The sequence below is a fragment of the Aegilops tauschii genome, chromosome 6 (genome assembly GCF_002575655.3).
Source record: "Aegilops tauschii subsp. strangulata cultivar AL8/78 chromosome 6, Aet v6.0, whole genome shotgun sequence".
In the NCBI taxonomy this organism is placed as follows: domain Eukaryota; kingdom Viridiplantae; phylum Streptophyta; class Magnoliopsida; order Poales; family Poaceae; genus Aegilops; species Aegilops tauschii.
The window spans coordinates 386,594,485-386,617,012 of record NC_053040.3 but is presented as its reverse complement, the minus strand read 5'-3'; the positions used below and the strand labels follow the sequence as shown (position 1 = coordinate 386,617,012).

General features: G+C 48.1%; 1 protein-coding gene across 1 annotated transcript; it reads left to right on the top strand.

Moving 5' to 3' along the window:
• Window positions 1-20,569: 20,569 nt before the first annotated feature.
• On the top strand, window positions 20,570-22,528 carry LOC141026103 (uncharacterized). The gene has a single exon (XM_073502069.1). It carries the CDS (start codon window positions 20,570-20,572, stop codon window positions 22,526-22,528), a length of 1,959 nt encoding a protein of 652 aa, XP_073358170.1.

The window sequence follows — 22,528 nt, the reverse complement described above, 5'->3', positions numbered from 1 at the left end:
ACCACAGCCAACGGATTTCAGTAGTCACGGGGACTAGTTCCGTTTACGGTGTTTTGGAAGGAACATGTCTAACCAGTACACACCCATTCAACATTCCGAAGCCAGGGATCACCCTCGGCAACGTTCAAGAAAATCCTTGAGACGGGGAGGCTACAACCTCGCGTAGCATGGGATCAAATTTCTATACGCGCGCTCTAAGGGGGTGCCCCCTCTCTCGGTCCCAACCGAAAACAACCATGCCCCCTGACCGGATGACTGGCTTTAATCCTGGGCCAAGGAACCATCATCCCGGTCCCTCTGTTTGGTGTGTACATGGAAAGAGGTTACCAACTTACTAAACCGCACCCTGGCAAATGAAACATGTGGCAGCACGGAGGGGAAAAGAACGATAACGTGACTCCGTCCACGTTAACGTCGGAATTCGTCGGATGACGCAAGGCTGGTATGCTACAACAGTACCACCTTGCTGCCCTTCATGTCACCACATGATTAGGCCATCTCTCACCAGAGATCATCGCGACTTTGGAAAAAGCGGGTAGTTGCCTCACAAGCAACGAGGTACTCACTGACACTCATATGCCACGCACAAACTGTCATGCAAACATGCAAAACACCTATCATATCCAAGGTTCAAACATGCTTGCCTGGTTCGGAGAAGTCGGAGTCAAGCTCGGCGAAGTTCGCGGCTCCGTCACCTCTCCCGGAACCTACGGCATAACGAAAACGGGCACTAACGTGAAAACCAACGCATGCATAAAAATTTCTCCAAAAAATTTCCAAGTAAATCCCATAAAAAAACTAGACAAAATTTTAAGACTGTCAGAAAAAGAATCACTCAAAAATCCCTTTTTATTAAAAAGTTATAAAGGTTTCTGTCCAGGGACTCATCTGTAATGAAACAGAAAAGTTCCAGGGTTTAAACTGAGAAAATAGAAAACGCTTCGGAAAGAAATGCGCCAGCTAAAAAGGGAAAACGTATTTTGCCCGAAGGCGCCAACAGAAAATGGTTCAAGGGAGAATAGAACAGAGGCTGACATGGGGGTCCACATGTCAGGTTCAAAAAGATCGCCGGCGCCCGAAGACTGCGGTGGACGCCGGCGTCGAACCACGGCAAGTCAGGAAGATCGGGGGGTACCAAGAGCTTCAGTGTGTCCTTCCGCGTCGGTGGGTGGTGGACTCGACCGACGGAGAGCACCACATCGACGGCGACACTTTCTCCGGCGGACGGCGGTTCGGGTGATGGTGGGGAACTCCGGTGGTGAGCTGCAAACCTCGAATTGAAGCGCGGGTCAGAAGAGTGGATGCATAGGGAAGCTACTGGCAAGAGATGGGAGGCGGAGGTGCACGCACGGGGGCGAATCGAGCTAGATCCCGTGGCGGGTCGCGGCGGCCGGAGTCGAGGAAGGAGACCTCCTCGGGGCTCTTCCAGTGGCTAGGCGGGCTCTAGGTGGAGTGCAGAGGTGGTGTGGGTTCGAGTTGAAGCTCGGGGCCTCTATTTATAGGCGGATCGAGGGGGTGGCCGTGAACGGAGAATCTCCGGCGAGCGATTACGGCGAGGTAGTGGTTGAGCAGGTGGTTTGAGTGGCCAGGCAGCATCAGTGAGGTTTACTGGTGCCGTTCCACTGCTAAACTGGGTTGGTCTTGGCGTAATGGCGTTGGTCCACGGTGGGGTGGCCGCACGGGCACGTCGGCGGCAGAGAGCGCGCTCCGCGCCCAGCGGTTCACGACGAGGGTGGCAGCGCGTTCTGGGGAGTGGAAGGCCACGCGGCGAGCTCCGGTGGCTTGGGCGGCGTTGGGTGGCGCCGTCGGCGCCGCGCCTCTCTCTGGCGGCCGCAAAGCCGCCGCTGGCGTCGGTCACGGGGCGGCGCACCTCCTCCTGCTCGTCGCCGACGTCCGCAAGCGTCCAGGCGCTCGTGCGGTGCAGGAACAAGGGGGAGGGGACGGGGAGCAAGGCGACATCGAGGCACTGTCGAGATCGACAACAAGTTCTGAAGAAAACGACAGTGTACTGAAACTGTTTCTGAACTTTACTGAACTTGACATTGACAATGCACTGCAGGTGTTCGACAGAATGATTTGGCAATGAGAAAAAATTTCCTGCGGCTGGGACTTGGTGAGGTGACCACTCAATGTACCCAGAGGCTGCCTGATTTTACTTGGAATATTTGGAGAAGGATTTGAATGAATTTCACCAAATTTGACAAATCTGGTCCAAACTTGCAGCAAGTGTAGTTTGAAAATTTTGAACTGAAGACCAGTGGATCTTCATGGATCTTGGTTGAGGGTTCAAAGGACTAGGAAGGGGAGTTGGTTCGGGGGCAAAAATCAAAGCAGAGATGGTAGCTCCTTTGTAAATCTCCAAGGGCTAGAATAGAAGACAGAAATTTATTTGATAAGATTTAAATGGAAAATAATTATATGGAGAGGTACAACTTGCTGGATTTGATGCAAAACATGATCCAAAGATGAGGGAAGGTTTAGGAGAGTGGATTTGCACTAAGGCCATGGCAAGAGGGGATTGTTGAAAGTGGTAAAGGATCATTCCAAAAGCCACAGTGCAAATTTCAAAGAGATTTTCAAAAGGCATTTTTCTCAAGTGAAAAGTATTTTGTCTTGAGTCAAAATAAAAAGGCAAGGACCTCCAAGACCAAGAGCAAGTCTTGGGTGAATCCAAAATAAAAAAAACTCTTGCCATAAAAAAAATATTGAAAGGGAGGTTTCTTTGGAATAAAAAATTTAAATCACCTCCCTCAAGTCAAATAAAATCTTTTGAAAAATCCAAATAAAATTTTGGGTGTCACAACACCTACCCCCTTAGGAAAAATCTCGTCCTCGAGATTTCTGCTGATCCTCCAATAGATATGGATACTCTGCCTGGAGGAAATCTTCCCTTTCCCATGTAGCTTCATCCTCGGTGTGGTTGCTCCACTGAACCCTAAAAAATTTTGTCGTTTTCTGACGGGTCCTCCGTTCAGATTCTTCCAAAATCTTTACTGGCCTCTCTCTGTAGGTGAGGTCTGGTTGCACATCAATGTTTTCATGGAGTACCTGCTTCTCTGGGTTACTTACACATTTTCTCAGTTGAGAGACGTGGAACACGTCATGGACGTCTGACAGCTCCTTGGGTAAGTCTAGTTGGTAGGTGACCGTGCCTCTTCGTGCCGTTATACAAAATGGTCCAATAAATCTCGGGGCTAGCTTCCCTTTAATTTTGAACCATTGCAGACCCCTCATAGGAGATACTCGGAGGCATACGGAATCACCGGGTTCAAAGCTGACCTCACGATGTTTTTGATCGTAGTAGCTCTTTTGTCGGCTCTGCGCGGTCTTGAGTCTGTCCCTGATCTGCTTAACTTTCTCCTCGGCCTCTTTAAGCATGTCTGGGCCGAAGATATGACTGTCACCTGTTTCTGACCAATTCAGTGGAGTACGACACCTCCGTTCGTACAATGCTTCAAAGGGTGCCATTTGCAAGCTGGCTTGGTAACTGTTGTTGTAAGCAAATTCAGCATACGGCAAACTCTCTTCCCAACTGGATCCATAGGTGAGCACACAGGCTCTCAGCATATCCTCTAGGATTTGGTTTACACGTTCCGTTTGTCCATCAGTCTGAGGGTGGTACGCTGTACTGAAAGCTAGTCGCGTGCCCAGAGCTTGTTGTAGGTGATCCCAAAATTTGGAGACGAATTGTGTGCCTCGGTCGGATATTATGGTCTTTGGGACTCCATGCAAGCAAACTATACGAGAGAGATAAAGTTTGGCCAGTCTTTGTGTGGAGTAGGTAGTCTTCACGGGAATGAAATGAGCAACCTTGGTTAGTCGGTCTGTGATGACCCATATGGCATCACTTCCGCGTTGAGATCGGGGTAATCCGACAATGAAGTCCATTCCTATTTCATCCCATTTCCACTCCGGTATCTTGTTTGGCTGGAGTAGCCCTGCTGGCTTTTGATGCTCGGACTTGATGCGCTGACATGAATCGCAACAAGCAATGAATGTGGCTATATCTCTTTTCATACCGTGCCACCAAAATCTTTCCTGAATGTCCTTGTACATTTTGGTTCCTCCAGGGTGGATCGAGTATGGAGCGGTGTGGCTTTCGGTTAAGATTTGTTGCTTGAGTTCCTCAATGTTAGGTACGCAAAGTCTGTCTCCGTACCATAATGTTCCTTCGCTGTCTGTGACGAACTCTGAAGTCTTTCCAAGGTTCATTTTCTTCTTTATACCTTCGATGCTGGGATGTCCCTGTTGAGCCTTCTTATTTTGTTCCACCAGGGTGGGTTGTATCTCCAGATTTGATACGGTGCCCTCAGAGACTAACATCATGTTGAGCCTAGCGAACTCTTGCTGAAACTCAGGCCTCAAGTTTTGCGGACCGTCATTGTCCGGGCTGGGGTTTCGACTAAGGGCATCGGCCACTACATTTGCTTTCCCTGGATGGTAGTGAATACCGACATCATAGTCCTTAACCAGTTCCAACCAGCGTCGTTGGCGTAAATTTAGCTCTGGCTGTGTGAAAATATATTTGAGGCTCTTATGGTCCGTATATATTTCACAGCGATTTCCCATCAGAAAGTGCCTCCACTCCTTGAGTGCATGTATAACTGCTGCTAGCTCCAAGTCATGTGTTGGGTAATTTTCCTCATGTTTTCGCAGCTGCCTGGAGGCATACGCGACAACTTTGCCATCCTGCATCAGCACACACCCGGGACCTTTTCGGGATGCGTCACAATACACTTCAAAACTCTTGTGTATGTCTGGCACAGTTAAGACTGGTGCGGTTGTCAGTTTCTTCTTGAGTTCTTGGAAGCTTTTCTCGCATGCTTCCGTCCATACAAATTTCTTGTCTTTCTTGAGCAACTGTGTTATAGGTTTTGCCACAGTGGAGAATCCTTCAATAAATCTTCTGTAATATCCGGCCATTCCTAGGAAACTCCGCACATCTGTAACGTTGGCGGATGGCTTCCAGTCAAGTATGGCTTTGACTTTTTCTGGGTCTACGGCCACGCCTTCTTGGTTCAATATATGGCCTAAGAAACCAACTTGTCTTAGCCAAAATTCGCACTTGCTAAATTTGGCGTACAACTGATGTTTCCTCAATTCTCCCAAAACAATTCGGAGATGCTCAGCATGCTCTTCTGGTGTCCTTGAGTATACCAGAATATCGTCGATGAACACCACAACAAATTTGTCCATGAATTTCATGAACACCTTGTTCATGAGGTGGACGAAATATGCGGGGGCGTTTGTTAGACCAAAAGGCATCACTGTGAACTCATATAATCCGTATCTGGAAGTGAATGCTGTCTTGGGGATATCTTCTGTCCGTACTTTCAGTTGATGATATCTCGATCTCAAATCAATTTTTGAGAATACCTTGGCTTGTGCGAGCTGGTCAAACAAATCATTTATCCGTGGCATCAGATATTTGTTTTTGATGGTGACCATATTGAGGGCTCGATAGTCTATACACAGTCTCAGTGTCCCATCCTTTTTCTTGGCGAACAACACTGGCGAACCCCAAGGTGAGGAGCTTGCTCGAATAAATCCTTTGTCCAATAATTCCTTTATCTGCTTCTTCAACTCCACCAATTCTGAGGGTGCCATTCTATAAGGCTTCTTATAGATGGGAGTGGTGTCAGGTGCTAGTTCGATGCTGAATTCTATCTCTCGGTCTGGTGGCATGCCTGGCAGTTCTTCAGGGAACACATCAGGAAACTTGCATACCACTGGAACTTTTCTCAGTTCAGAAATGTCCACTTTGTTCAGTTTTGGTTGCCGTGACCGTGGTCTTTCTTGAGCTGTAACCTTTATTGTCTTGCCATGATGGTGGGTGAGAATCACGGTCCGATTGAAACAGTCAATGAATCCTTTGTTGGTGGTCAACCAGTCCATTCCTAAAATGACATCCAGTCCTTTACTCTCCAACACGATGAGATTTGCTTGGAATTGTAGTCCTTCGAACTCAATGACCACTCCTTGGCAGTAACCCTGAGCGATTTGCTTATTTCCGGGGGACTTGATGATCATAGATTTTTCCAAGGGAAGTATCGGAAAATCATGTTGTAAAACAAAACTCTTCGAAACGAACGAATGGGAAGCTCCAGAATCGAACAAAACCGTGGCAGGTACTGTGTTGACAGGGAACGTACCGAGCACGATGTCTGGGGCATTCTGCGCCTCTTCCCTGGTCACATGGTTCAGGTGACCCTTCTTGTGGTTGTTGTTGGGATTGAAATTGTTGCGCTTGGGGGCTGGATTGTTTCCACCATTGTTTGGCTCGGGGGCCGAGTTCCTTGGTTTTGGGCACTGTTTAGCATAGTGCCCTTCTTCACCACAAGCATAGTAGGTGACCCCTGGATGGTATGTGTACTCCTTGTCTCTGGCATGAAATTGTCTGACGGGCCTTGGATGAGCAGTCGTGGATCTCCTTGCTTCTGTCCTTGGAACCCCAGTCTTGCTTCGGTTGATGCGAGCAAGAGTCGTCTTGTCCCTCTTTCGCTTACGGAGATCTTCCAGACTACGGCGCTCATTCTCCAAGGTAATGGCCTTGTCAACCAGGGTTTTAAAATCCGTGAAAGTGTGTACAACCAGTTGGCATTTTAGTGCTGGTGCCAGGCCGTCCAGGAATTTTTCCATCTTCTTGTTTTCTGTCATATGCTCGTCGTTGGCATAACGGGATAGCTGGGTAAACTGACCATTGTATTCTGTCACTGACATGCCTCTCTGCTTCAGGTCATCAAACTCTCTCTTCTTGATTTTTATGATGCTCCTGGGGATGTGTGCCCCACGGAAGCCTTCCTTGAACTCTTCCCAGGTGATGTTGTGTTCACTGGGATGCATGTGTAGGAAGTTTTCCCACCATGCTGCAGCTGCTCCAGTAAGGTAGTGTGGTGCATAAAGCACCTTCTCATGATATGAACACTGAGCAATAATCAGTTTCCTTTCAATGTCACGAAGCCAATCATCGACTTCCAGCGGCCTATCGGTGTGAGCAAAAGTTGAAGGGCGAGTCTTCTGTAACTCAGATAACTTGGAATGTGGTTGATGGGGTTCGCAGTGGTTTCCCATATTGATGACATGATTCATCATCTCTTGGTGCTGTTGTTGGCTTTGCTCGAAGAGGCGGCAGACTTGAGACAGGGCTGCTTCGCTGTCCTGTTGACTGGACTGACCCTGAGTGAAATTGTTGCTAGTCTGTGTCCCATAAACCTCTTCTGGCTGATTGGGCATGGAGCGAGTCCACGGACGAGACATTTTTCCAGTCTGGGGTATTATTTTGCAAAACCCATGAGAAAAACTGTGTAGCACAAGGAAAAACTTGCAAGGCAACAATTTAAAAGACCTCAAGGTTTTCAAGGAAACATAAGCGATTTTGCACGCAGAGGAACTGCTTAGCATATATCTTACAGGCGAAAAGCAAACACATGATACAGCACTCAAGATGCGCGTACACATTCCTGACATGTTATTTAGGCTAGCGTACTCCTCCGGAAGGCAGCAAACACACCAATACAAACTAGCGCACAGATAAAACAACACATCATACAAGCAGACATAACGCGCGGCTATTCGACGCTCTCAGTCGGAGATGGTGAAGATTTCCTTCCCCTTGCCGATGGCAAGACTTAGCGGTCCAGGAGAATCAACCTCCACCTCCTCTCTAGCTGGCTCCTGGCGCGTAACGCTGCGCTGCGGTGATGGCGCGGGAGCGACAGGTGGTAGAGCGGGTGCGGCAGGCGGTGCAGCTCTGACTGGAGTAGGAGCGATGACTCGGTCGAACTCCTCAGTGGTAGGCAGACGGCGAGCAGTGGCCAAAACGGCCGGTGCATAAGAGGCTGAAGACGAGACGAAAGTCAGAGGCGGTGCCATGTGGAGAAGCTCCTTCCTGCTGGCAGGACCGCCCCGGACTAAGTCCATGCGGGCAGCCACAAGATCGTCTACGAGGTTGTTGAAAGACTCCTCCAGAGCCTTGAGATACTCCACAACCATCTCGATGGCTTCATCTCGCTCTCCCCGATGGCAGGCGAATGCATAGTGACTGGTGTATGGCACATGGCATGGGAGGTAGCGGTAGCGACGAGTCTTCATCGTAGGAAGGATGTCCCGAAGACGAGCTATCGCCTCATGGGCAGCCATCTGCATGGCATGCCTCTCCGTAGGCATGGCCCTTCCCACAAAACGGAAGTGGCGAGCTGCAGAACGTCCTCCCTTGAATTGCACCACAGCTTGGTGCATAGACACGTCGTCGCTGAGCTTGTGCTGATAGAGCGTGAACTCCGGGCGAGCTGCTGGCCCGATCGCGAGCTTGGTGATGGAGACGAGGAGCTTGACAAACCCCTCGGGCACGTTCGTGAACACTCGATTCTCACAGCTGCTGCCAGCCATCTACAAAAGTAGGCAAAAATTCTGAGTAGTCATGTCATAAATTTATGATGACCAACAGAAAATAGCTACAATTGCAAAATGCTGAAAAGCACAAAAGACGCTAATAACCGATTAGCGATCGCACCTAGTGGCTTCCTACAGTCAGCCTGGCTCTGATACCAAGCTTGTCACGACCGGTTTTCAATAAAATAATTATTGAGAGGCCAATCCCTTTTACGGACCAGTAAGGAAGAATTCCTTCTCACTGGTAGACAATATCTTGGTCACAGAAGAAAAATACCAGGAGTACTGAATAAAATACAAGGTTGAGCGGAGACTGCCCAACAATTTATTACATGCACGCCGATAAAACAAGACGGCGGATAGGGTGGCATAACTACTAACTCACGATAATAACGGTGGTGGAAATATCACCGCGAAGCGAGTGATATGACTCCTGAAGACTACAGCTCTTCGAGCGTCGGAGTGAGGCTCGAGGAGACTTATTGCGGGTGGCGGAAGCGTATATAATACAAGTGACCAATATCCGGGATCGCGCAGGACTGACTGGGACTCCTCTAGGCGTCGGACGCGCTATCAAACTCTTCATCCAAGAGATCGCCTTCGTCAACATCTGGCCAAATCAACAAGCTAGGTGAGTACTATGAAAGTACTCGCAAGACAGTTCGGACATAAGATATAACAAATGTAAACATGAAGCGTATGAACAAATTAACCAGTGCGTTCAGACATAGAGATAGTACATACTGGGTGCCAAACGAGGGTCTGAATGACTCCTCGAGAGGAAACTGCAAGAATAGTAATACTGGTGCCAAACGAGTGTCTGAATGACTCCTCGAGAGGAAACTGCAAGGATAGTAATACTTGTGCCAAACGAGGGTCTGAATGACTCCTCGAGAGGAAACGGCAAAAATAATAATACTGGTGCCAAACGAGTGTCTGAATGACTCCTCGAGAGGAAACTGCAAAAATAATAATACTGGTGCCAAACGAGTGTCTGAATGACTCCTCGAGAGGAAACTGCAAGAATAATAATGCCACAGTCGGGCGTCGGGGCGACACCACATAAAGGGCTTATATTTAAAGTAAGAAACAAAAACACGCCACAGTCGGACGTCTGCGCGACGTCACATAAAGGGCTTATATTGTAGCTCAATAATTCAGTAGCTCGAGACTATAAATTATTACAAGTACGAGACAAATATAAGGTTAGTCCATCCACAGTAATGATAATTAAACTGGGTTTACCACTTGAGCTTGTTCACCGGGGACAAGTTTTCCACGCGGATAGATATTGATATACTGATTACACTACTTGATCATGGATACGATGACTTGGAAGAATTTGACTCTGCAGAGTTTGTACTTAACCACAGCCAACGGATTTCAGTAGTCACGGGGACTAGTTCCGTTTACGGTGTTTTGGAAGGAACACGTCTAACCAGTACACACCCATTCAACATTCCGAAGCCAGGGATCACCCTCGGCAACGTTCAAGAAAATCCTTGAGACGGGGAGGCTACAACCTCGCGTAGCATGGGATCAAATTTCTATACGCGCGCTCTAAGGGGGTGCCCCCCCTCTCGGTCCCAACCGGAAACACCCATGCCCCCTGACCGGATGACTGGCTTTAATCCTGGGCCAAGGAACCATCATCCCGGCCCCTCTGTTTGGTGTGTACACGGAAAGAGGTTACCAACTTACTAAACCGCACCCTGGCAAATGAAACATGTGGCAGCACGGAGGGGAAAAGAACGATAACGTGACTCCGTCCATGTTAACGTCGGAATTCGTCGGATGATGCAAGGCTGGTATGCTACAACAGTACCACCTTGCTGCCCTTCATGTCACCACATGATTAGGCCATCTCTCACCAGAGATCATCGCGACTTTGGAAAAAGCGGGTAGTTGCCTCACAAGCAACGAGGTACTCACTGACACTCATATGCCACGCACAAACTGTCACGCAAACATGCAAAACACCTATCATATCCAAGGTTCAAACATGCTTGCCTGGTTCGGAGAAGTCGGAGTCTAGCTCGGCGAAGTTCGCGGCTCCGTCACCTCTCCCGGAACCTACGGCATAACGAAAACGGGCACTAACGTGAAAACCAACGCGTGCATAAAAATTTCTCCAAAAATTTTCCAAGTAACTCCCATAAAAAAACTAGACAAAATTTTAAGACTGTCAGAAAAAGAATCACTCAAAAATCCCTTTTTATTAAAAAGTTATAAAGGTTTCTGTCCAGGGACTCATCTGTAATGAAACAGAAAAGTTCCAGGGTTTAAACTGAGAAAACAGAAAACGCTTCGGAAAGAAATGCGCCAGCTAAAAAGGGAAAACGTATTTTGCCCGAAGGCGCCAACAGAAAACGGTTCAAGGGAGAATAGAACAGAGGCTGACATGGGGGTCCACATGTCAGGTTCAAAAAGCTCGCCGGCGCCCGAAGACTGCGGTGGACGCCGGCGTCGAACCACGGCGAGTCAGGAAGATCGGGGGGTACCAAGAGCTTCAGTGTGTCCTTCCGCGTCGGTGGGTGGTGGACTCGACCGACGGAGAGCACCACGTCGACGGCGACACTTTCTCCGGCGGACGGCGGTTCGGGTGATGGTGGGGAACTCCGGTGGTGAGCTGCAAACCTCAAATTGAAGCGCGGGTCAGAAGAGTGGATGCATAGGGAAGCTACTGGCAAGAGATGGGAGGCGGAGGTGCACGCACGGGGGCGAATCGAGCTAGATCCCGTGGCCGGTCGCGGCGGCCGGAGTCGAGGAAGGAGACCTCCTCGGGGCTCTTCCAGTGGCTAGGCGGGCTCTAGGTGGAGTGCAGAGGTGGTGTGGGTTCGAGTTGAAGCTCGGGGCCTCTATTTATAGGCGGATCGAGGGGGTGGCCGTGAACGGAGAATCTCCGGCGAGCGATTACGGCGAGGTAGTGGTTGAGCAGGTGGTTTGAGTGGCCAGGCAGCATCAGTGAGGTTTACTGGTGCCGTTCCACTGCTAAACTGGGTTGGTCTTGGCGTAATGGCGTCGGTCCACGGTGGGGTGGCCGCACGGGCACGTCGGCGGCAGAGAGCGTGCTCCGCGCCCAGCGGTTCACGACGAGGGTGGCAGCGCGTTCTGGGGAGTGGAAGGCCACGCGGCGAGCTCCGGTGGCTTGGGCGGCGTTGGGTGGCGCCGTCGGCGCCGCGCCTCTCTCTGGCGGCCGCAAAGCCGCCGCTGGCGTCGGTCACGGGGCGGCGCACCTCCTCCTGCTCGTCGCCGACGTCCACAAGCGTCCAGGCGCTCGTGCGGTGCAGGAACAAGGGGGAGGGGACGGGGAGCAAGGCGACATCGAGGCACTGTCGAGATCGACAACAAGTTCTGAAGAAAACGACAGTGTACTGAAACTGTTTCTGAACTTTACTGAACTTGACATTGACAATGCACTGCAGGTGTTCGACAGAATGATTTGGCAATGAGAAAATTTTCCTGCGGCTGTGACTTGGTGAGGTGACCACTCAATGTACCCAGAGGCTGCCTGATTTTACTTGGAATATTTGGAGAAGGATTTGAATGAATTTCACCAAATTTGACAAATCTGGTCCAAACTTGCAGCAAGTGTAGTTTGAAAATTTTGAACTGAAGACCAGTGGATCTTCATGGATCTTGGTTGAGGGTTCAAAGGACTAGGAAGGGGAGTTGGTTCGGGGGCAAAAATCAAAGCAGAGATGGTAGCTCCTTTGTAAATCTCCAAGGGCTAGAATAGAAGACAGAAATTTATTTGATAAGATTTAAATGGAAAATAATTATATGGAGAGGTACAACTTGCTGGATTTGATGCAAAACATGATCCAAAGATGAGGGAAGGTTTAGGAGAGTGGATTTGCACTAAGGCCATGGCAAGAGGGGATTGTTGAAAGTGGTAAAGGATCATTCCAAAAGCCACAGTGCAAATTTCAAAGAGATTTTCAAAAGGCATTTTTCTCAAGTGAAAAGTATTTTGTCTTGAGTCAAAATAAAAAGGCAAGGACCTCCAAGACCAAGAGCAAGTCTTGGGTGAATCCAAAATAAAAAAAACTCTTGCCATAAAAAAAATATTGAAAGGGAGGTTTCTTTGGAAGAAAAAATTTAAATCACCTCCCTCAAGTCAAATAAAATCTTTTGAAAAATCCAAATAAAATTTTGGGTGTCACAGTACCTCGGCAACCTTCAAGCGGAAGCCTGGCGAGGGAGTCGGCCACGACCTGACTAACCACACAAGTCTCTAGTCCAGGTTTATCGCCTATTCGGGTTCCATCCGCAAGGAGATCCGGCCGGGGTGTCGCTCACGGCCCCAAACGATGTGAACAGGGTTCCCAAGCCCACCTCGACGGATGGATCTATGCTTGGTACACCGTGCCACGGTGCCTAGTCTGTCCCAAGCCCACCTGTACCGGGTACCACTAGGTAGACTACTAACACAACCTACAAACACCAGAAACTAGTTGCAACTCCTGGACAGAGATCGAGGCGGTTAATAAGCCGAGAGGGGTCGAGTTACCGGAACCCAATGTGTGGTAGTAACTGTTCATGGATCACAAATACAGAACTCAGTTCCTGAGGACGGTTTCAATGAGACAACCCACCATGTACTCCTACATGGCCTCTCACCGCTACCTTTACCAAATCGTGTTCACACCCTTAGCTCTCACACAGTAGGACATGTTCACCACTTTCCAATTCATTCCCGATGAATCAGACCTGACACAACTCTAAGCAATAGCAGGCATGACAAACAAGCATGAATGAGTAGGCACATCAGGGCTCAAACAACTCCTACTCATGCTAGTGGGTTTCATCTATTTACTGTGGCAATGACAGGTCATGCAGAGGATAAAGGGGTTCAGCTACCGCAGCAAGTAACAGATGAATCGTTGTTGTCCTAATGCAGTAAAAGAGAGCAGGAGCGAGAGAGTGGGATTGTATCGGAATGAACAAGGGGGTTTTGCTTGCCTGGCACTTCTGAAGATAGCATTGAGTCTTCATTAGTGTCAACGATCACAACGTCGTAACAGCGTCTACCGAGGGGAACAAATACCGGCAACAGAGAAGGGAAACACAATCAATGCAATGCACAATATGATGCATGAACATGACATGTCAATATGCTGTGTTTTAAGCTAATGCAACTAGCAACATGTTAAATGGAGTTGGTTTGAACCCTAGGTTCGAATTCAAACTCCATATGTGAGGGTTTAAATGCCATTTATATGACTTGGCCTAAACAGCAGCTGTAAGTTGTTCTAACATGCATGAAAATGCCATATTCAGATTCTTTGGATTTTTCTGATCATTTTTCATATATAATTTATTTCATTCTGAGTTACAGTTGATTTTCTATGATTTTTAGAAGTTTTAAACATTTTCTGGAATTTCTGAATTGTTTTTAATCCAGAAAATGATTTCCTGCGTCAGCCTGACGTCAGCAGGGTCAACAGGGTCAACCCTAACGGCTGGGACCCACATGTCATTGGCTCAGAGTTAACTGGAAGTTAATCCCGTGTTGACTGGGATTTGACCCACCGTGGGGCCCGCTGTCAGTGACTGCGTTGTGTGATTAGCAGTGTGGTTAGGCCCTAATGGCGTGGTTAGCCGGCGGCTTAACAACGGCGGCCACACCGTGCGGCGGCGGCTCGCCGGAGTGGCGCTAGGGCAGCGGTAGAGCGCGCTGAGGGCACTAGGGGGAAGCCCAGGCTCGTGCGCATCTAGGGAGGCCGCGTGGCTGCCGGGGATGGACTGTTGCGGCGGCGGCGGCGAGGTTAGCGGCGGCCGGAGCTCGGGCAGGACTGGCTACTTGCTATGGTGCTTGGGAAGGTGAGCTAGCAGGTGCGTTCGTCTCCTGGGAGCAACACGAGCACGATGACGTGCTCAGGGGCAAGCTACGGCGTCTGAAGCCACGACGGTGACATGGCCGTCGGCGGCGAGCTTCGGGCACTTGTGGAACGATGGCTAGAGGACGGGAACGGAGGGGGCGAGCAAAGAGGAGAGATGAGGAGCTCACAGGGAGGCGGCACAGAAGGTCAGTGGGCTCGGGGTCGCGCCAGACGTCGCGAATCGACGGCGGTGATCGGTGGCGCCCGAGGTGGAAGACGAGCTCGAAGGCATCACCACGGTGCTCTTGGGGTCGAGATCTTCCGCGTGGAGGAGCTTTACGTCGTCATGGAGCTTTTGGACACGGGAAAGGGGCGAGAGGACCACGGTGGTCACGGTGGCAGCGAACGGCGGCGACGAGCTCCGCTCGGGTGTGCTCGGGAGAGGGAGCAGAGGGCGAGGGAGAGAGCGGAGAGTGAGTGAGAGGAGCGAGGGGGTCGAGGGGAGGTGCGTGGCGTTCACAGCCGCGTCGGGGAAGCGGCGGGAAGCAGGAGGTGGCGCGGGCGCGTGCTCGGTGGCGGTGCGCTGTCCCCCTCCTCTGCCTACTGGCAAAGGTAGGTGGTGACTGGCATGGGCCAGGTGGGCCGGCCCAGTCCAGGTAAGTGGCCTGAGGCCTATATCTCTCTCTCTCTCTTTTCCATTTCCTGTTTTCTATTTTCTGTAATTGTGTTTGGCTTTATTAAAAATGCCAGAGCATTTCCAAAAATCCTGATAATAATTGTGGGCACTATTTGAATTATTTCCAACAGCCCCCAATTGTTTCCAGAAGTATTGAAGCATTTAAAATATTTATAGGCATTAAATGCTCCAATTCAAATACAATATGATTTAGCTCAAAAATCCATAAATGGCCAAGAAATATGCTCATCATTTCTGGCAGAGGTTTTCACCTTTATTAGAAATCATGAACATTTTCCATGACATTTTGGGTTCTTTGCACCAGATTTTATTTAAACCTATTTGAATTCTTTTTGGTGCTAGGGTTTGATCAATCCCCATTTCAAGTTTCATGAAATTTAAACATGATGCAACAACCAAGCTAGTCCAAGTGAAATACGAGAAGCTAGGGATGTGACAAAGGGGATACGATCTCTGCTTTGACAAGAGGTGTCAAGGAAGACCGCGCCTCGAAACGCGAAGCGGGAGGCTAAAAAAGGGTTTGAAATAATAATAAGGCCAGGCATAACGTCTCGCCGAAAAAGCTGTTAGTGGATATGACTTACTTTGTTTAAGTATTTTGCCCTTGTGCTTCAGGGTTGTAATTGTTATATAGAGCCAGATATAGTTCTCTTGTTCAACTGCTTTGGAGTATTCGGAGGAGGAACCCGCCTTGCAATGCCGAAGACAATCTGCGCGCCGTACACATCGTCATTGAAGCCTGGCTCAAGGGCTACTGAGGGAGTCCTGGATTAGGGGGTCCCCGGGCGTCCGGGCTATGTGACATGGGCCGGAGTGGTGGGCCGTGAAGATACAAGATAGAAGGCCTTCCCCATGTCCGGATGGGACTCTCCTTAACCGACTTTGTACAACCCTAGGCCCCTCCGGTGTCTATATAAACCGGAGGGTTTAGTCCGTAGAGGCTAAGACAAATCATAGAGGCTAGACATCTAGGGTTTAACCATTACGATCTCGAGGTAAATCAACTCTTGCAACCCCTATACTCATCAAAGTCAATCAAACAGGAAGTAGGGTATTACCTCCATTAAGAGGGCCCGAACCTAGGTAAACATCGTGTCCCCTGCCTCTTGTTACCTTCGATCCTCAGACGCACAGTTCGGGAACCCCTACCCGAGATCGGCCGGTTTTGACACCGACAATAGTGCAACATACTAGTGGCACTATCATTTCAGTCATATTGGTGTAAAGCGCATGAAGAAACTCCATACGGCTGGACTTTTGGAATCACTTGATTATGAATCATTTGATGCTTGTGAACCATGCCTCATGGGCAAGATGACTAAGACTCCGTTCTCCAGAACAATGGAGCGAGCTACTGACTTATTGGAAATAATACATACTAATGTATGCGGTCCAATGAGTGTTGAGGCTTGCGGTGGGTATCGTTATTTTCTGACGTTCACAGATGATTTGAGCAGGCATGGGTATATCTACTTAATGAAACATAAGTCTGAAACATTCGAAAAGTTCAAAGAATTTCAGAGTGAAGTGGAAAATCATTGTAACAAGAAAATAAAGTTTCTACGATCTGATCGTGGAGGCAAATATTTGAGTTACGAGTTTGGTCTTCATTTGAAACAATGTGGAATAGTTTCGCAACTCACGACATCTGGAACGCCACAGCGTAATGATGTGTCCGGACGTCGTAACCGTACTTTATTAGATATGGTGCGATCTATGATGTCTCTTACCGATTTAACGCTATTGTTTTGGGGTTATGCTTTAGAGACGGCTGCATTCACATTAAATAGGGCACCATCTAAACCCGTTGAGATGACACCATATGAACTATGGTTTAGCAAGAAACCTAAACTGCCATTTCTTAAAATTTGGGGTTGTGATGCTTATGTGAAAAAGCTTTAACCCGATAAGCTCGAACCCAAATCGGAGAAGTGTGTCTTCATAGGATACCCAAAAGAAACTATTGGGTACACCTTCTATCACAGATCCGAAGGCAAGACATTTGTTGCTAAAAATGGATCCTTTCTAGAGAAGGAGTTTCTCTCGAAAGAAGTGAGTGGGAGGAAAGTAGAACTTGATGAGGTAGTTAGTTGTACCTTCTCTCGAATTGGAAAGTAGTTCATCACATAAATCAATTACAGTGATTCCTACACCAATTAGTGAGGAATCTAATGATGATGCATGAAACTTCAGATCAAGTTACTACCGAACCTCGTAGGTCAACCAGAGTATGGTCCGCACCAGAGTGGTATGGTAATCCTATTCTAGAATTCATGTTACTAGACCATGATGAACCTACGAACTACGAGGTAGCGATGATGAGCCCAGATTCCGCCAAATGGCTTCAGGCCATGAAATCTGAGATAGGATCCATGTATGAGAACAAAGTGTGGACTTTGGTGGACTTGCCCGATGATCGTCAAGCCATTGATAATAAATGGATCTTCAAGAGGAAGACGGACGCTGATGGTAGTGTTACTATCTACAAAGCTCGACTTGTCGCAAAAGGTTTTTGACAAGTTCAAGGTGTTGACTACAATGAGATTTTCTCACTCGTAGCGATGCTTAAAGTCTGTCCGAATCATGTTAGCAAATTGCCACATTTTATGAAATCTGGCAAATGGATGTCAAAACTGTATTCCTTAATCGATTTGTTGTATATGATGCAACCAGAAGGTTTTCTCAATCCTAAAGGTGCTAAAAAGTGTGCAAGCTCCAGCGATCCATCTATGGACTCGTACAAGCATCTCGGAGTTGGAATATACGCTTTGATGAATTGATCAAAGCATATAGTTTTATACAGACTTGTGGTGAAGCCTATATTTACAAGAAGTGAGTGGGAGCACTACAGCCTTTCTGATAAGTATATGTGAATGACATATTGTTGATCGAAAATGATGTAGAATTTTCTGGAAAGCATAAAGGAGTGTTTGAAAGGAGTTTTTCAAAGGAAGACCTCGGTGAATCTACTTACATATTGGGCATCAAGATCTATAAAGATAGATCAAGATGCTTGATAAGACTTTCGATGAGTACACACCTTTATAAGATTTTGAAGGAGTTCAAAATGGATCAGTCAAAGAAGGAGTTCTTGCCTGAGTTGTAAGGTATGAAGTTGAGTAAGACTCAAAATCCGACCACGGCAGAAGATAGAGAGAGAATGAAAGTCATTCCCTATGCCTCAGCCATAGGTTCTATAAAGTATGCCATGCTGTATACCAGATCTATTGTGTACCTTGCCATGAGTTTGGCAAAGGGGTACAATAGTGATCCAGGAGTAGATCACTGGACAACGGTCAAAATTATCCTTAGAGGACTAAGGAAATATTTCTCGATTATGGAGGTGATAAAGAGTTCATTGTAAAGAGTTACGTTGATGGAAGCTTTAACACCGATCTGGATGACTCTGAGTCTCAATCTGGATACATATTGAAAGTGGGAGCAATTAGCTAGAGTAGCTCCATGCAGAGCATTGTAGACATATAAATTTGCAAAATACATACAGATCTGAATGTGGAAAACCCATTGACTAAACTTCTCTCACAAGCAAAACATGATCACATCTTAGTACTCTTTGGGTGTTAATCACATGGCGATATGAACTAGATTATTGACACTAGTAAACCCTTTGGGTGTTGGTCACATGGAGATGTGAACTATGGGTGTTAATCACATGGTGATGTGAACTATTGGTGTTGAATCACATGGCGGTGTGAACTAGATTATTGACTCTAGTGCAAGTGGGAGACTAGAGGAAATATGGCCTAGAGGCAATAATAAAGTTGTTATTTATATTTCATTATATCATGATAAATGTTTATTATTCATGCTAGAATTGTATTAACCGGAAACTTAGTACATGTGTGAATACATAGACAAAACAGAGTGTCCCTAGTATGCCTCTACTTAACTAGCTCGTTAATCAAAGATGGTTAAGTTTCCTGACCATAGACATGTGTTGTCATTTGATCAACGGGATCACATCATTAGAGAATGATGTGATGGACAAGACCCATCCGTTAGCTTAGCACAATGATCGTTAAGTTTTATTGCTATTGCTTTCTTCATGACTTATACATATTCCTCTGACTATGAGATTATGCAACTCCCGAATACCGGAGGAACACCTTGTGTGCTATCAAACGTCACAACATAACTGGGTGATTATAAAGATGCTCTACAGGTGTCTCCGAAGGTGTTTGTTGGGTTGGCATAGATCGAGATTAGGATTTGTCACTCCGAGTATCGGAGAGGTATCTCTGGGCCCTCTCGGTAATGCACATCACTATAAGCCTTGCAAGCAATGTGACTAATGAGTCTGTACACGATGATGCATTACGGAATGAGTAAAGAGACTTGCCGGTAATGAGATTGAACTAGGTATGATGATACCGACGATCGAATCTCGGGCAACTAACATAACGATGACAAAGGGAATAACGTATGTTGTCATTGCGGTTTGATCGATAAAGATCTTCGTAGAATATGTAGGAACCAATATTAGCATCCAGGTTCCGCTATTGGTTATTGACCGGAGATGTGTCTCAGTCATGTCTACATAGTTCTCGAACCCGTAGGGTCCGCACGCTTAACGTTTGATGACGATTTGTATTATGAGTTATGTGTTTTGGTGACCGAAGTTTGTTCGGAGTCCCGGATGAGATCACGGACATGACGAGGAGTCTCGAAATGGTCGAGATGTAAAGATTGATATATTGGAACATTGTATTCGGACACCGGAAGGGTTCTGGAGTGTATCGGGTACATACCGGAGTACCGCAGGGGTTACCGGAACGCCCCGGGAAAGATATGGGCCATAGGAGGGAGGCTAACCAGCCCACAAGGGGCTGGTGCACCCCCACAAGGGAGGAGGCTGAATTGGACTAGGGAAGGGGGCGCCACCCCCCTTTCCTTCTCCTACTCCCTCTCCTTTCCCCCTTTCCCCCTCCATGAGAAGGAAATGAAGGGGGGCGAATCCTATTAGGACTGGAGTCCTAGTAGGACTCCCCTCTCCTTGGTGCGCACCTCCCCCCTTGCTCCTTTATATACGGGGGCAGGGGGCACCCCAAAGCACAACATTTGTTCTCTTAGCCGTGTGCGGTGCCCCCCTCCACAGTTTACTCCTCCGGTCATAGCGTCGTGGTGCTTAGGCGAAGCCCTACGCGGATCACATCACCGTCACCACGCCATCGTGCTGATGGAACTCTCCCTCGACCCTCTGTTGGATCAAGAGTTCGAGGGACGTCATCGAGCTGAACGTGTGCTGAACTCGGAGGTGCCGTACGTTCGGTACTAGATTGGTTGGATCGTGAAGATGTTCAACTACATCAACCGCATTAAACTAACGCTTTACATGGACACACTCTCCCCCTCTCGTTGTTATTCTTCTCCTAGATAGATCTTGCGTGATCGTAGGAAAGTTTTTGAAATTGCATGCTACGTTCCCCAACACATTAATGTGTAGCCTCTGAGGATGATCGTGTGGAATGTCTATGGGCTAGACACTCCGGCCCGTCGGAACGCTGTTTTCCAGGTTGTCAATTCGACAAGCCCGACTATTGTTTGTCTCCAGGAAACAAAATTGCATGATGTACCAATGACCTTTGTACGCTAGTGCCTTGGCGCTAAATATGAGAACTTTTTCTACTTGCCGGCCATGGGGACACGAGGTGGGATCTTGGTGGCATGGGACGCTACGATTGCACAACTCTCGAATCCACACTATACTGACCATACACTCACAACACTTGTGATGTGTCCGGAAGACGAGCGGCCATGGTGGCTCACCTGTGTGTATGGGCTGCAGGATGAGGCCGACAAGGTGGAGTTTTTGCAAGATCTAATCGACATCCGTGACTTGCACGTTGGGCCCTGGTTGGTGGCTGGAGATTTCAATCTCATTGCTAAGGAGGAAGACAAAAGCAATGCTTTGATCAATCGCAGGATGATGGGCAGGTTCCGGGCGAAGTTAAACGTGCTAGAGCTAAAGGAGCTCTACCTAAATGGTAGACGATATACGTGGTCTAATGAGAGGAAGGTGGCCACTATGGAGAAGATCGATCATGTGTTCGTGTCAAACGAGTGGGATGAGGCATATCCGACGTGCTTTCTCTCGGCTTTGGGCACCGCGGTCTCGGATCATTGCCCGTTAATGTTGGACATGAATGTGTCCATCTGTACTAAGAGGAGGTTCAAGTTTGAGTCTTTCTGGACTCGTGCAGAAGGATTTTTCGATGTGGTCAAGTTGGCTTGGACTACGACACCTGCGGCCTCTAATGATTACCTTACGTTGCAAAACAAGCTAAGGGCCACAACGTTGAGCCTTCAAAAGTGGAGTGATCGCTGGATTGGTAACGTGAAGCTACAAATTGCCATTGCACTTGAGGTTATCAAGCAATTGGATATTGCTATGGAGGCAAGGGTGCTATTGGATGCGGAGAGGGAGTTGCGTAAGTGTTTGAAGAGGAAGCTCTTAGGCTTGAGCTCGTTGGAGAGAACAATCGCTAGGCAGCGATCGAGAATGCTACAGCTACGTGAGGGCGACGGGAAGACGAGGCTTTTTCACCAGCAAGCAAGTCATAGGCAACGGAAGAACGTCATGCGGACAGTGAGGTATAATGATCAACTATACTCTAGGCAGGAAGAAGTTGCATCAGTTGTGGATGTGTACTTTGGCGCGGCCTTTGGTGCCTCAAACTCTAGAAGGCACGCGCTGAACTTGGAGGAGCTGGGCCTTCTGTGCCTTGATCTGTTGCACCTCGACCAATCGTTTACCGAGGAGGAGGTTGAAGGGGTGATCAAGTCGATGCCCCGGGATAAAGCGTCGGGTCTGGATGGTTTTACTAGCAGGTTTTACGCAACATGTTGGAGTATAGTCAAAGAAGATTTCATGAGAGCCATGGATTGTTTTTACAAGGGTGGCATGAGGGGCCTGTCGGCCATCAACAAGTCCTTAGGCTCTCTTCTGCCCAAGAAAGAAGGAGCCCTGGAGGTGAGTGACTTCAGACCCATAAATCTTGTGCATGGGGCAGTGAAGATTTTCGAGAAGGTGCTTGCATGTAAACTGGTGGAGGGTCTGCCTAAATTGGTTGGTAACAACCAAAGTGCTTTTGTCAAGGGCAGATCATTACATGATAATTTCATGCTTGTGCAAAGCACGGCAAGACGGCTGCATGCATTGAGAAACTCCGCTGTTCTGCTTAAGCCGAACATTTCAAAAGCGTTCGACTCGGTGCAATGGCCCTTCTTGATTGAGGTGTTGCAGCATATGGGCTTCGGGCCAAGGTGGAGATCATGGATTCGTGGGATCCTTTCAACATCCACCACAAAAGTTATGGTAAATGGTGACCCGGGTGACACGATCTACAACTGCAAAGGGCTACGGCAAGGGGATCCTATCTCCCCAATGCTATTCATTCTAACTATGGAGCCAATGCAGAAGATGGTGCAGTTGACCGTGACCCGAGGGGTGCTGGCACCCTTGGCGCGTGTGGGCATTGAGAAGCGACTATCAATCTTTGCGGACGACGTTGTATTTTTTGTCAAGCCCAACAAGGTGGATCTTGCGGCTTCCAAGTGTATTTTTGAGCTATTTGGGGAAGCGTCAGGCCTGTGA

Excerpts from the sequence above, each read along its gene's own strand:
- LOC141026103 (XM_073502069.1), top strand. The coding sequence starts at position 20,570 with ATGGGGACACGAGGTGGGATCTTGGTGGCATGGGACGCTACGATTGCA.